This window comes from Oryx dammah, unplaced genomic scaffold, assembly GCF_014754425.2.
Source record: "Oryx dammah isolate SB20612 unplaced genomic scaffold, SCBI_Odam_1.1 HiC_scaffold_1, whole genome shotgun sequence".
NCBI lineage: Eukaryota > Metazoa > Chordata > Mammalia > Artiodactyla > Bovidae > Oryx > Oryx dammah.
In genome coordinates, this window is record NW_024070185.1 from 80,185,996 (window position 1) to 80,201,972 (window position 15,977).

Sequence of the window (15,977 nt, forward strand, 5' to 3'; positions counted from 1 at the left end):
ATGGACTGCAGCCTACCAGGCTCCTCCGTCCATGGGGTTTTTCCAGGCAGGAGTACTGGAGTGGGGTGCCATTGCCTTCTCCACATATAAAGTTTACATTGTTATTAATTTCTTATAAATTATTAGTTTAGCTGTATTATTTACTTGATAACAGCAAAATTCTCATAGAGACAACTTTTTGTCTAACTACACAATGATTAAAAAAAAGTTAACAAAAGAGCCTGAAATGCAGTACTTGGGTGCAATCTCAAAAATGACAGAAGGATCTCAGTTCGTTTCCAAGGCAAACCATTCAACATCATAGTAATCCAATTTTATGCCCCAACCACTGATACTGAAGAAGCTGAAGTTCACTGGTTCTATAAACCTAAAAGATCTTCTGGATCTAACACCAAAAATAGATGCCCTTTTCATCATAGGGGATTGGAATGCAAAAACTGGGAATAATAGACAAGTTTGACTTTGGAGTACAAAATGAAGCAGGGAAAAGGCTAACAGTTTTGTCAAGAGAACATGCTGGTCATAGAAAGAGCCCTTTTCCAACAACCCAAGACCCAGATGTCACCAGATGGTCAATACTGAAATCAGATTGATTATATTCTTTGCAGCCAAAGATGAAGAAGCTCTATATAGTCAGCAAAAACAAGACCTGGAGTTGACTGTGGCTCTCAGATCATGAGCTCCTTATTGTAAGATTCAGACTTAAATTGAAAAAAGTAGGGAAAACCACTAGGCCATTCACATATGACCTAAAATCAAATCCGTTATGATTAACAGTGAAGTTGATGCACAGATTTGAGAGATTAGATTCGGTAAACAGAGTGCCTCAAGAACTGTGGATGGAGGTTTGTAATACTGTGCAAGGGGTGGTGAAAAGTATCCCAAAACTATCCCAAAGATAAAGAAATGTAAGAAGACAAAGTGGTTGTCTGGGGAGGCTTTACAAACAGCTGAGGAAAGAAGATAAGTGAAAGGCAAGGGAGAAAGGGAAAGATATATCCAACTGAATGCAGAGGTCTAAAGAATAGCAAGGGGAGATAAGAAGGCCTTCTTAAACAAACAATGCAAAGAAATAGAAGAAAACAATAGAATGAGAATCCTTAGATATCTCTTCAAGAATACTGGGAGATATCAAAAGACTATTTCATGCAAAGATGGGTACAATAAAGGACAGAAACAGTAAGGACCTAATAGATGCAGAAGAGATGAAGAGGTGGTAAGAATACACAGAGAACTGTGCAAAATGATCTTAATGACCCAAATAACCATGATGGTGTGGTCACTCACCTACAGCCAGACATCTTGGTGTGCAAAGTCAAGCGGGTCTTAGGGCGCATTACCACAAACAAAGCTAGTGGAAGTGATGGAATTCCAGCTGAGCTACTGAAAATCCTAAAAGACAATGCTGTTAAAGTGCTGCACTCGATAATGTCAGCAGATTTGGAAAACTCAGGAAAGGCAACAGGACTGGAAAAGGCCAATATTCATTCCAATCCCAAAAAGGCAATGCCAAAGAATGTTCAAACTACAGTACAGTTTTGCTCATTTCACAACACAGAGTACTAACCATTATACAATCATGGTCAGTCGCTCATTTCACATGCTAACAACTTTATGCTCAAAATCCTTCAAGCAAGGCTTCAGCAGTACATGATCAAAAACTTCCAGATGTACAAGCTTGGTTTCAAAGAGGCAGAAGAACAAGAGATCAAACTGCCAACATTTGCTGGATCATGGAGAAAGCAAGGGAGTTCCAGAAAAACATGCACTTCTGCTTCACTGACTACACTAAAGCCTTTGACTGTGTGAATCACAACAAACTGTGGAAAATCCATAAAGAAATGGAAATACCAGACCACCTTACTTTACCTCCTGAGAAACCTATATGCAGGTCAAGCAACATTTCGAACTAGACATGGAATAACAGACTGGTTCAAAATTGGGAAAGTATGAGAAGATTACATACTGTCACCTTGCTTATTTAACTTGTATGCAGAGTACATCATGCAAAATACCAGGCTGGATGAATCACAAACTGGAATCAAGATTGCCAAGAGAATTATCAACCTCAGATATGCAGATGACACTACTCTAACGGCAGAAAGCAAAGAGGAACTAAAGAGCCTTTTGATGAGGGTGAAAGAGGAGAGTGAAAAAGCTGGCTTAAAACTCAACATTCAAAAGACTAAGGTCATGGCATCCAGCCCCATCACTTCATGGCAAATAGACTGGGAAAAAGTGGAAACAATGACAGATTTTCTTGGGCTCTACAATCACTGCAGACAGTGACTGCAGCCATGAAATTAAAAGGCACTTGTTCCTTGGAAGAAAAGCTATGATTAACCTAGACAGCATATTAAAAAGCAGAGACATCGCATTGCCAATAAAGGTCCATTTAGTCAAAGCTATGGTTTTTCCAGTAGTCATATACAGATGTGATAGTTAGATTATAAAGAAGGCTGAGCACTGAAGAACTGATGCTTTCAAACTGTGCTGGAGAAGACTCTTGAGATTCCCTTGGATTGCAAGATCAAACCAGTTAATCCTTATGGGAATCAATCCTGAATATTCATTGGAAGGACTGATGCTAAAGCTGAAGCTCCAATACTTTGGCCACCTGATTTGAAGAGCCGACTCACTGGCAAAGACCCCAGTGCTGTGAAAAATTGAAGAGAAAAGGAGAAAGGGGCAGCAGATGATGAGATAGCATCACTGACTCAATGGAAATGAATTTCAGTAAACTCTAGGAGATAGCAGAGGAAAGGAGTCTGGCGTGCCGCAGTCCATGGAGTTGCCAACAGTCAGAGATGATTTTCCAACTGAACAACAATAACACAATGATATCTTCTCATTGTGAACAGTTTGTCTTTTCTCCTTAAATATTCACCCATTCTAAAACTCACTTCTTGTTCTTTACCACTTTTCTAAATGGCTGAGGTCTCTCAACAGCATTTATCTTCCACAGTGCTCTATCATCTTTCTCTAACTCACCATCCAGGTTGTTTTAGACCTAAAATTAATTCGTGTGTTTTTGAGTCTATAATCTATGTTGTTAACAAAAAGACATTATTTACCTTGAGTTGTAAATATCTTAAATTCTTGGAATATATGAGCTTACTGGGTGGGATAAGAGAAGAGAAAGCTATTGTGTTTGTGTGTGATGTAGGCTGCTTTTTTTGTGTGTATATTTTGCACAGCATCTAGCAGAATATTTTGTACAGAAAAAAGGCTCTATGAAAGTTTGAGAAATTGTAAAATATGCCTGAGCATTACATGCACTCATAATAAATCCAGAATTCTGAAATACAGGAGGAGTATATGATGCTCATGTCTCTATAGCCTTGACCAATCAGTTCTCTTCTCTAAAAGACCTAAAAGTACAACTTTTCTCTCATTATCTTAAAAAAAAAGGAGAGTCAGAGACTATTACTGGTCACTGAGTGGGTAAAAAAGATGATCTCAGCACCAAGGGCATTTATCAAGAATTGACACTTACAGGCTGCAGATTATATCTCCTAATTAGGCTGGAAAAAGTCCAAGATAATTTTCCTGAAAAATTCTAACGTCTCAGATAAACTGAGGTAGCTCTTGATTCTACCAAAATGCAGACAGACCAAATGATAATCTTCCAAAGTGCTCACAGTCTTCTTTTACTGGAGTGTGGAGATTTAACTTCAACCAGACTTATGCAATATTTTCCAGACTGGATTATACTAAGCATTAGGTCTTGACTGATTGCCAGAGCAGCACTTCCAAACGATTTTTGCACAAGAATTCAACTGCAGAAGAATCAATGGTAACCATACACTGCTAGAGATATCCTTCCCATGTGGGTGTATTGCACTTTCCAAACCATCTGTAGCAAACCACAGAAATACAAGCTAAACTGATGATGCTCAGAAAGTCCAGAATGTTGCTCCTTCTAGACAGTTTATAGCAAAGAACAAGAGAGATTTTAAACATTCTGTCATTAGATTGTTGATTTTAGTTGGTGGCAAGTGAAACTCTATTTAAAGCACTATGACATGATCATTTATCAGACCTCTAAAAATAATGCAAAAGGAAATTCCAAATAGGTTTTCCTATTTTTTTCCTTTTGTTCCACTGACAATTTATGCACTGAAGTTATTAATTTCTATATTTTCTATAGGCTTTAGAATTGTTTTGAAATGAACTTTAAACATTCAAGTGGCAAGAAGAAAGAAAGTAAGAAACCCTCTATAAAAAAACAAACCCCAGAAAAAAGCAGTGTAGCACTGTTTATAAGGGATTTAAGTTAAGAGTCTTTTGGTTGCTTTAACATTTGAAGCCATATTAGCAGAAGGAAAGTAATGATAAAACCCAAGTCTCATAAATAATAAGAATGAATATCTGGATTCAAATGTACCAGAAAGTAGCTTGCCCACAATGCTATATTCAAATTCAATTTTTTTTCAATTTTTAAATCTTAAAAATATATAGATAACTTCAGACACATAGTAGGAAAAACTTACATATTATTGTGATACATATTTTAATTATTATAAATAACTTATGACAGTAACAACTATAATGGCTGCAGCCTGTTTGGCAGCTCTCTCAAATATCATGATGCCATTCCACCACCTAATTTCACAAAATCAGTTTCTACTCAAGACAAGAGAACACACTTGGCAGAATTCACTAGAGAATTGTAGACTTAAGAGTTCTGAGTCTCACACAAGCTTTCAGGGACCCAGGTTCTTTTCTGGTGGTAGAACCAAACGTCCTGGTTTTAGGTCTTAAAGGCAGGATTTGCAAAACTCATAAAGAGATTCAAAAAGTATGCTGGGCATCAAATTCCTTTTTACATTCAGCTTTCTGGTAAGAATAATTGAACCTAACCCAAGAGACAGAATTTCTCTAAAATTTCAATACTTTCAGAAAAATATCCACAAGAAATTTCTGTTGAAGTCTAGAATTCTTTCTAAAAAGGAAAAAAAAAAAAATCCCTCATAGAAAATATCATTCTAGAGAGCAAATAAGGAATGTATTAGATGTGTCAGTGTCTAGAGGACATTCTAGTAGCACAGGCAGCATCTCTTTAACTTTTTGAAAGAGTTTGAGAAAGATTAGTATTAATTATTTTTAAAATATTTAGTAGCATTCTCCAGTGAAGTTATCTGGTCCAAGACTTCTCTTTGTTGGGGAAGATTTTGATTACTGATTCTATCTCCTTACTAGTATAGATTTATCCAGATTTTTAAATTTATAATTTGGTATATCAATAAAAATTTATCCATTTCTTCTAGGTTATTCAATTTGTTGGTGTATAAAGGTCTATAATCTGTCTTAGGATCCTTACTGTTTTTGTGGCATCAGTTGTAACATCTCCTCTTTCATTTCTGATATTTATTATTTGAATATTCTGTTTTTGTTAGTCTAGCTAAGGGGTTGTCAATATTGTTGATCTTTAAAAAAACCAAACCTTTTATCTGTTTTTCTATTCTCTAGTTTATCTCTATTATAATCTTTTTTTTTTTTCATTCTTTCTGAATCCTTCGGTTTAGTACATTCTTTTACTAGCTCCTTGAGGTATAAAGTTAGATTACTGATTAGAGGTATTTCTTCTTTTTAACGAAGGCATTTATCGCTATATACATCCCTCTTAGTACTGCTTTTCCTACATCTTCTAATTCTTGGTATACTGTGTTTTTGTTTTCATTTGTCTCAAGATATTCTTCAATTTCCCTTGTGATGTCTTCTCTGATATATTAATTGTTCAATAGTATATTGTTTAATTTGCACATATTTGTGAATTTCCCAATTTTCCTATTATTGATTTTTAGTTGCGTACTGTCATGGTTAGAAAAGATATTTGGTATGATTTCAATCTTAAATTTGTTAGAACTTGTTTTGTGGCCTGATATATGATCTACCCTGGAGAATTTCTGTGTGTGCTTGAGAAGAATGTACATTCTGCTATTATAGAGTATTCTAAATATAACTATAAGGTCCTATTCATCTTTGATGTTTTTCAAATCCTCTGTTTCTTTATTGACCTTTGGTCTGGTTGATCTATACATGACTGAAAATGGGGCATTGAAATTTCCTATCATTACTGTGCTACTTTCTAGTTTTCCCTTCAATCAATATTTGCTTCATATATTTTGGTGCTTTACTGTTAGGTGCATATATATTTGAAAATGTTTTATCTTCTGAGAGAACTGATCCCCTTATTATATAACGTTCTTCTTTGTTTCCTGAAACAGTTTTTGACTTTGTCTAATAAAAGTATGGCCACCCCTGCTCTCTTGTGGCTACCATTTGCATGGAATGCCTTTTTTCACACTTTCACTTTCAGCTTTTATATATATCCTTACATCTAAAATGAGTTTCCTGTAGACAGCATATAGTTGGCCTTAAGCCAATTAGTCACTCTATGTTTTTTGATTGGAGAGTTTAATGCATTCACATTTAAAGTAATTACAGTAAGTCCCCCTACATATGAGCTTTCAAGTTGTGAATTTTTGAAGGTATGAATGTGCATTCACATATTTAATCATGTTAGTTCACATGCCTGGCATATATTGTCACATTCACGCATCCTTTACAAGGGGTTGTGCTTTTGTGTACTTTGCTGTAGAGTACTATTATTGTGCAACACGAGGTGCTTACTAACGAAGACCAGATGGAACTGGAGGACCAGAGAAAGGATGAAGATAGACAAAATGAAGATGTAACTGAAGAACCAAAGAGATTCATGACAGGAAATGGCAAGGGGATTTTCTTTATTTTAGGAGGCACTGTTAGCTTTTGAGGCACAGGACCCAAATGTAGAATGGAACATGATGGCTATAGCAGTTGATCAGAATGCAGCCCAGTGTATTCTATGTCATTCTGTGTCATCTGGGATGAGAAAAAAAGAGCTGCTACTTAGATATAATTGGGTCATTTTTTCAACAGGGTAGATAGAATTGGATCTAGCAAGGAACCAGAACCTGTGCCATCAATGTCTGGCATGAGTGAAATTGCAGCTTGCCCTCCATCTCCTATTGCTGATGAACTTTTAGCTCTACCATCTCCCAGCCTCCTCTCCCTATCCAGTCAGTAACTCTTCCTGCCTGTTTACTCAATGCCAGCCCCTGTATACCAGCTATTGCACTGTACTACTGTACTTTTCAAGGTACTCTAAGATTAAAAATGTTTCCTGTATATTTTGTGTTTGTTTTTACGTATTGCTTGTATGAAACATATTATAGTGTTAGTTGGCTAACTCTCTTGGCCTTAGGAACAAACTGGATTTATGAACACACTCTCAAAACAGAACTCGTTCACAAGTAGGGGACTTACTGTACTAATGGAGAAGCACTTACTATTGTCATTTCACCATTTTCTGTATGTCTTGTGGTTATTCTGTCCCTATTCTTCCCACTTGCTGCCTTCCTTTGTATAGTTGAAAAAAATTTTTTTGGTAGGGATATGCTTTGATTTCCTTCTCATTTTCCTTTATGCAACTTCTATAGGTATTCTCTGTGTTGTTACTATGGGGATAACATTAATAACTATCTTACAGTTACAGCAATTTATTTTTTATCTTTTTAACTTTTCTTAAATTGGGATATAGCTGATGTATAATATCATATAAGTTTCAGGTGTACACAATTTTTAAAAGTTAGACTCTATTTATAGTTACTATAAAATATTGGCTATATCACCTGTGTTGTATAATATATCCTTACAGCTTTTTTAAAATTTATTTTTAAATAGAGGATAATTGCTTTACAATGTTGTGCTGGTTTCTGCCTTACAACAGTGTAAATCACCCATAAGTATACATATAATCTCTAGCTCATGAACTTCCCTCCCACCCCCTATCCTACCCCTTTAGGTTGTAGCTTATTTATTTTATACATAATAGCTAGTAACTCTTTATCCCTACCCTTAGCTTGCCTCTCCCTATCTTCCTTCTCCTCACTAGTAACTACTAGTTTGTTCTCTATATCTGTGAGTCTGTTTCCTTTTTGTTATACCTACTAGTTTGTCTTATTATTTAGATTCCACATATAAGTGATATCATACAAATATTTGTATTTCTCTGTCTGACTTATTTCACTTAGCACAATACCCTCCAGATCCATTCATATTGTTGTAAGTGGCAACACTTTGCTCTTTTTTGTGGCTGAGTAGTATTCCACCGTGTGTGTGTGTGTATGTGTGTGTGTGTGTACTATCTATTTTAAACTGACAACTTCAGTTGTAGGAAAAAAAATCTTTACTTCTTATATCGTCTCACTGTGTTTTATGTTTTCAATGTCATAAGTTCCATCGTGCAATACTTTTTATCCATTAACATGGTTTTACAGTTACCATTTTTAATGATTTTTATATTTTAAGTTTAATTATGTACCACTATTACAGTATTACACAATTTTATATTTGTTTATATATTTACTTTACCAGAGAATTTTGTATGTTGGGATGCTCTTCTGTTGCTGTCTAGAATTCCTTTGTTTTCAATTTGAAAAACTCCCTTTAACAATTCTTATAGGAAGTTTAGTGGTGATGAACTCCTTCAGCTTTTGTTCATCTGAGAAGGTCTTAATTTCTCTTTCATGCCAAGGATAGCTGGCAGAATATAATCATCTCAGTTGGTAGGTTTTTATTTTTAGCACTTTGAATATATCATCCCACTGCCTTCTGGACTTAATGTTTCTACAGAATAATGTACTAATAATCTTTATGTGAGTTTCCTTGAATGTGATGAGTTGTTTTTTCTTACTGTTGTCAATATTCTCTTTCTTTGACTTTTTTGCCCCTCCAACCTCCTGTCTTTGACTTTTGACAGTTTGATTATAACATTTCTCAGATGGGCCTTTTCTTTAATTTGGATGTCCAATTCCTTCCTCAGAATGATAAGCTCTTTGCTTTTTTCCTTCTTCTGGCGCTCTCACAATGTGTATAACTGGTGCACTTCATGGTGTCCCATTAGTTCTTAGGCTTAACTTTTATTTATTCATTTTTCTTTACATTTTCCTAATTTAATAATTTCAAAAAGCATGTCTTCCAGTAGCTTGATCAAGTCTAACTGTTGAACCATTTTAGTGAATTTCTCAACTCAATCACTGTATTCTTCAGCTGCAGAATATCTGTTTGGTTGTTCGTCAATAACTTCTATTCTTTTTGCTGGCAGTCCCATTTTGTTCATGCATCATTATTTAAAATTTTGTTTAGTTGTTATCTGTATTCTATTGCAGTGTGTTGAAGGTTTTTAGAATGATCATTTTGAATAACTAGTTAATTCATAGACTTCCATTTCTTTAAGGTAGGTTTGTAGAGATTCCTTTTATTCCTCTGATTGGGCCATGTTTTCCTGTTTCTTTGTGTGCCTTATTATTTTTTTGCTGTGTATTTTGAATTTGAAGAGTCACCTCTCCTGGTCTTTAGGGACTGGTTCTGTACAGGGGAAGATTTTTAATCAATCTGTCTAGAGAACCTGGGGGGCCTTTAAACATTTTCTGGGGATGCATCTTCTCTATGTTTTTGCACCTAATTTCCCAATTAGAGAGCTCTGACAGTTTCTTTTTCAAGAGTTTCTTATCTCTTTCTCCCTCTAGTGTTTATCTGTGGTACCACAGGTTCTCTGAAGACAACAAGCCACTAAGCTCTTTTGTTATCTGCAGCCCCTCAGGCATCCAAAGTATACTCCTTCCCTTACTGCCTCAAGTCAGGGGAGACAGAAACTAATCTCTAAGGTAGTCCAGGGTAGCCCTTTTAAAGGAGAAGGCAATGGCAACCCACTCCAGTACTCTTGCCTGGAGAGTCCCATGGATGGAGGAGCCTGGTGGGCTACAATCCATGGGGTCGTAAGAGTCAGACACGACTGAGCGACTTCACTTTCACTTTCATGCATTGGAGAAGGAAACGGCAGCCCACTACAGTGTTCTTGCCTGGAGAATCCCAGGGACAGGGGAACCTGGTGGGCTGCCATCTATGGGGTCGCACAGAGTCCGTTGCGACTGAAGCTACTTAGCAGCAGCAGCAGCAGCAGCCTCTTTAAAAGTTGAAACATTGTATGTACATTCTACACTTCTCCCTAGCCCCCACCCTAAAAGAGAAATTGTGAGTTGGGTACTTTGTCCTAATCATGTTAACCTGAGCCAGCCTCTGCCTGTGGCACTGCCAGTTCTCTGTTGCTACAAAAAGCAGCTGAGCACTGTTTAACTCTCCTTGGTCTCCAGCCATTAAAAGTATGCTGATTTCCTGTCAGTGGTCAGAGTTAGGAAAGACAGATGGCAGTTCCTCAGGTAGTCTCCCAACACATCCATTCTTTCTTTCCCAAGGGAGAAGCTTCAAGCTACATTTTTTTCCTTCCAATTCCCCCAAGCCTGAAAAGCTTAGGGGAGGGGCTACTGTGGTTGATATGAAATGGCTTTCTTACATGTTTCAATATGGTTATGCTTGGTTTTGAGCTTGCCAGGGGTACTTCATAATTGATTTCTGAATTTCTTACAAAGGCTCTTTGGATCAAACACTACTATTAAATTGATGCTTCTGTGGGGGAACAAGACTAATGCTTCCTATTCTGCTATCTTGCTGACATCACTCCTTACGAATTTTTTAAATGTTTATTATTTATTCAGTTTTCTTCTTTCAGTAATGACCCGCTTATATATCTTGTCCATTTCCATACTGGAGTGTTTGCTTTATGATTGATTTGCAGGAAGCATTTCTATAGTTTGCACACTAATCCTTCGTCTGTTTTATAAACTGCAAATACCTTCTAAATCTGGCTGTTCTTTTCTATTTATTTAATAGCTTCTTGTTATTGCTTTTATTTACTCTTACTGAATTTTAAGAAATCATCAACTTTACCTATGGTGGGAGTTTGGTGTAGAGTGTAAATACACACTGTATCCTACTGACTTTTTAAATCCCCTTCAGTAATTTTTAATTCTATTACTTCAAAGATCCATTATTCACCATTCACCTCAAGGCTAAATCAAAGTCTTTACCTGATGTATAAATAATGGTAAGTGTTTTCCACACACCCTATGGGCACTTCATCTTATTTTTTAAAGTGTACTTTATATACCACAAAATGTACCTGTTTGAAATGTAGAATTCAAAAGATTTTTAACAAATTATTGACTTGGATAACCACCATCATCATCATCCACTTTTAGGACATTTCCATCACCTCAAGATCTTTTGAGCTCATTTGCAGGAAACCCCTTTACCCTCCCAGGCAACAAATAATCTATTTTCAGTCTCTATAGTATGATTTACCTATTCTGGACATTCTACAAATATGGAACCATACAGTATGTAGCCTTTCATGACTGGATTAAGCATAATGTTTTGTTTTGTTTTTAATAATTTATTTATTTATGGCTGCACTGGGTTTTCATTGGTGCATGTGGGCTTTCTCTAGTTGCGGATAGTGTGGGCTACTCTTCATTGTGGGCCCCAGAGAACACAGACTTCAGCAGCTGTGGCACACAGGCTTAGTTGCTCCAAAGCATGTGGAACCTTCCTGGACCAGGGATAGAACCCGTGTTCTCTGCATTGGCAGGCGGATTCTTATCCACTGCACCACCTGGGAAGTCCAAGCATGTTTTTGATGTTAACACATACTGTAGCATGAATCAGAAGACTGTTCCTTTTTCACTGAGAAATAGCATTCTATTGTATGGACAAAGCATATTTTATCCATCCATTAGTTGATAGATATTTGGGTTGCTTCTGTTTTGGTCTATTGTGAATAATGCCAGTATGAACATTCACATACAAGCATCTGTGTGCTTATTAGCCATTTGTATATGTATATATATTTTCAGTGATATACAGTCCCATCTTTTACCAGTTTTTTAACTGAGTTATCTGTCTTCCTATTACTGACTTCTCTGTATATTCTGGGTATGAGCTCTTTATCAGACGTATGATTTGACAATATTTTCTCAGAATGTATGACTTGTCTTTTCATTTTTTTAAACAATGGTAACAGATAATTTTTTATTTATTTTTGTGTTCACTTGAAGATGGTCCTCTAGATTGTTTCTGTTTCTGAACTACTGCAAATAAAGCAGCTATGAATATTTATATAGAAATATTTGTGAATACCTACATTTTTCTTTGTCATTACTTAATACTTGAGTGAAACTGTCGGGTTCAACGGTAAGGGTATGTTTAACTTTATAGTAAACCACCACACTGCTCACCAAAGCAGTTACAGTAATTGCTAGGCCTTATGGAAATTCAACGCTGAACTCTCTGAGGAACTGCCATACTGTTTTCTACTAGGGCTTTACCACTTACATTCTCATCAGCACTGTGTGAGGGTTCTACTTTCTCCACCTCCTTGCCAAAAGGTCATTTTCCATTCTGTTTGTTGTTTTTTAAATTATAGCCATTCTACTTAGGTGTGTTGTAGTATCCCACTGTGACTTTAATTTGAATTTCCATAAGAATGAGTAATTTTGAGCATCGTTTTATATGCTTATTGGACAGTTGTATGTCTTTGTACAACTAATAAAGTCTCTAATAAAGTCCCTAATAAAGTCTCTTACCCATTTTTGAATTGAGCTTTTGTTGTTGTTTTTAGGAGTTTTTTTTATAGTCAGAATATTAACCTTTTATCAGATATATTATTCCCAACTGAATGATATATCTCACTTACCAGGTATTGTATTAATTGTAATGAAATCCAGTTTATCTACTTGGTGCTTTGTTTCTTATGATTTTAGTGTATTCAAAAAAATCCCTGCCAAATCTAATGTCATGAAGATTTTCTCCAGTGTTTTCATCTAAGAGTTTTATATTTTACTTTAAGGGGTTAAATACAAATGGTTCCTAAAGACTGAGGGCAAACACCATTTCAGACAGAGCTTTAATTGGCAACAGCTTTATTAAAAAAAAAAAAAATCACAAATTTCTTTGGTCCCAGATTCTCCTAATGATTTGTTAAAAATGCTCACCAATAAAAACAACTTTGAATTATTTCATTTAGTGAAGAAACATTTTATAATGTGATTAATTGCATTTTAATTTGTCTGAATCTATTTGATTTGGTTACTCTAGATTTTGGTATATTGTGTTTCTTAAAATAGGTTATTTGTGCACACCAAATATCTGCTGCCTTGTAAATAATTTTGATTGTGTAACTGTGTGTGTGAATGATACAGCCTCACACTGAGCCATGCATTCTTTCTTTTCTGTTGCATACTGCATATGTGGGTATCAGTTTTACTCAATTGGTACCCAAGAGACATTGTTTGATCTACTTAACGACTTGAGAGTTGAGAGAATAGTGATTAAAAAAAGAAAATCTGTAAAAATTGCCAATTTGCCATGTATCCCCCTGAAAATAATCTCTCTACATAGAATATAACCATAATTATGAACATGCATTACCTAAGAATTATAAAACTTTTCTTTCATAACAAACTGATACATTTTGAAACTTGAGAAGGGGGATGTTTAGTTTAACACCTACCGACTTTGACTGTTAAATCCATTAAGATGATTCTCTCGGAGTTCAGACACTAATGATAAAACCATCTGTAAAACAAAATCAGTTGCAGGTTAACTCACGCTGCAAACAGGATTACATCAGTTCTATTTTTCTTGGTGTGAGTGATATTTCCGTTGAGATTCCCCACTCTCTTCCTCCACCAATCCTCTCCTTGCCTTACTTTTTCAAAACAAAAAGAAAGCAGTGCCAAATCACATTTACTAATAATCTGGGTTTTATGTTTAATGTCTGTTACTCTGTATTCCTAAATATTTAAGCAAATGAATACTAGACAAGTCATTAATTTCCCCCAAATTAAAACCAAACCTATTAAAAATAAAACCATGTTAGAGTTAGTTTACTTTTTTCTTTCTTAACTTATTAATTTTTTAAAATGCTGTTCATGTATACAGCTTCCAAAAGACTAGAACAGTATTCAAACATTAAAATCCCAAACATTTTTTAAAAGAGCTGGGCTAAGACCATAAATTGTTCCTTGAATTTGGCTAAAATTTAAGGCAGAAGAAATCACAGCTTTAATACTAAGATGTAAATATATAGAAGGTTGTTATTTATTGAATATTTTGCCTTAACATAAAATTCCCATCAGGTTATTTTTAAATATGAAATTTGTCCAACAGTAAAAGACTGTGTTTATATTGGTTAAGGAAGTCTCTTCTCCTAGAAATCTTTGAGAGAATAAATGAGATGTGTTAAGGGACAGAGAGGTTGGTTGATTTAGAATAACCTCTCCTGGTTTCCTTCTTCTTCTCATAATCTCTCATCTCACATTTTTTCCTTACATGGCCATAAGTCCACCCAAGGTAAGAAGAGATAAACATAGAAAAGTTAAACATCTCTCCTGGAGGAGTGAAATATTTCCATTTACCTTTTTTGCAGATGGTACATTAAGCAATGAAAATTTCAATACTAATAAATTAAAAATACTCACATTTTTAAGTAAACCAGGATAGTAGTCTGTGGGTGCATACCCAAGAACTTGATTAAAAAGACCAACTTCTTTTATATCAAATCTGGATGTGGAAACTATATGAGATAACAACCTCTAAAAAACATAAACAGAAAGAGAAAAAGGTCTTAAAAGTGAAATAAGTGCCTATTATGTATAATGCCAAGAAGCTGGGTCATTTGTAAATGGAGTGGTCTCAATGAAATGAATAATCATAATTTTTCCAAATACCCAGTTCACTTTGATTCAGATATAAAGAGGAAATAAGTTAGTGATAAAATTATTACATTAAGTAAATTAAAAAAACATTAATAGTGAAATATGTAAAACTAATGAACAAGGCTCTAACTACACTAAAAATGTGATCGTTACTGGTTTTAAACTCAGTAAAAACATTCTTATCAGAGTAGAGATGATTATTTAATACCTGACAAGGAACACATCACAAATCACTAGGGAAAGGAAAGATTATGCAATAAATGGTACTAGGAAAACTACTTGAAAAAATTATATTCTCACCTTATGTTACTTATCAAAATATACTTGAATTTACTATAAATCAAAGAAATCAATGTAAAACTGAAATAAAATAATAAGCAAGAAGAAAACAGAAGTACTTTTCACATGTCTGAATGGGGAAGAACTTTATAAACTTAAAGTCAAGGGAGCAAATCAACAATTGCTCTAAATTACAACAAAACAGCTCCCCCTCAAAAAAAACACACTTTGTGCTTCCCAGTGAATATGCACAAACTAAGAATATTAACAACAAATAATACTGCATATGTAATCAAATTTGGACTTCCCAGGCGGCACTAGCGGTAAAGAACCCACCCGCCAACGCAGGAGATGTGAGAGACATGGGTTCGATCCCTGGGTCAGGAAGATCCCCTGGAGGAGAGCATGTCAGCCCACTCCAGTATTCTTGCCTGGAGAATCCCATAGACAGAGGAGCCTGGCGGGCTACAGAGTCGGACACGACTGAAGCAACTATACACACCAATACAGAATCAAATTTAGTGTTCAGTTCAGTCGCTCAGTCGTGTCTGACTGTTTGCGACACCATGAACCACAGCACGCCAGGCCTCCCTGTCCATCACCAACTCCCAGAGTCCACCCAAACCCATGTCCATTGAGTTGGTGATACCATCCAGCCATCTCATCCTCTGTCGTCCCCTTCTCCTCCTGCCCTCAATCTTTCCCAGCATCAGGGTCTTTTCAAATGAGTCAGTTCTTCGCATCAGGTGGCCAAAGTATTGGAGTTTCAGCTTCTACATCAGTCCTTCCAATGAACACCCAGGACTGATCTCCTTTAGGATGGACTGGTTGGATTTCCTTGCAGTCCAAGGGACTCTCAAGAGTCTTCTCCAACACTACAGTTGAAAACCATCAACTCTTCAGCGCTCAGCTTTCTTTAAAGTCCAACTCTCACATCCATACATGACTACTGGAAAAACCATAGCTTTGGCTAGACAGACCTTACAAAATACCATATGAAAAATATTAAGAGCATTAAAAAAGCATAGGAACAGATAA

General features: G+C 35.8%; 1 protein-coding gene across 1 annotated transcript in view; it reads right to left on the reverse strand.

The window, feature by feature from the left end:
- FANCC (FA complementation group C) overlaps positions 1–15,977 on the reverse strand; it is a 325,895-nt gene that overhangs the window by 85,755 nt on the left and 224,163 nt on the right. Inside the window, exons 5-6 of the mRNA XM_040245158.1 lie at positions 14,424–14,537; positions 13,454–13,518 (exon numbers count right to left, since the gene is read on the reverse strand). Of these exons, the coding sequence (XP_040101092.1) occupies positions 13,454–13,518; positions 14,424–14,537 (179 nt within the window). The remainder of the gene's footprint in view (positions 1–13,453; positions 13,519–14,423; positions 14,538–15,977) is intronic.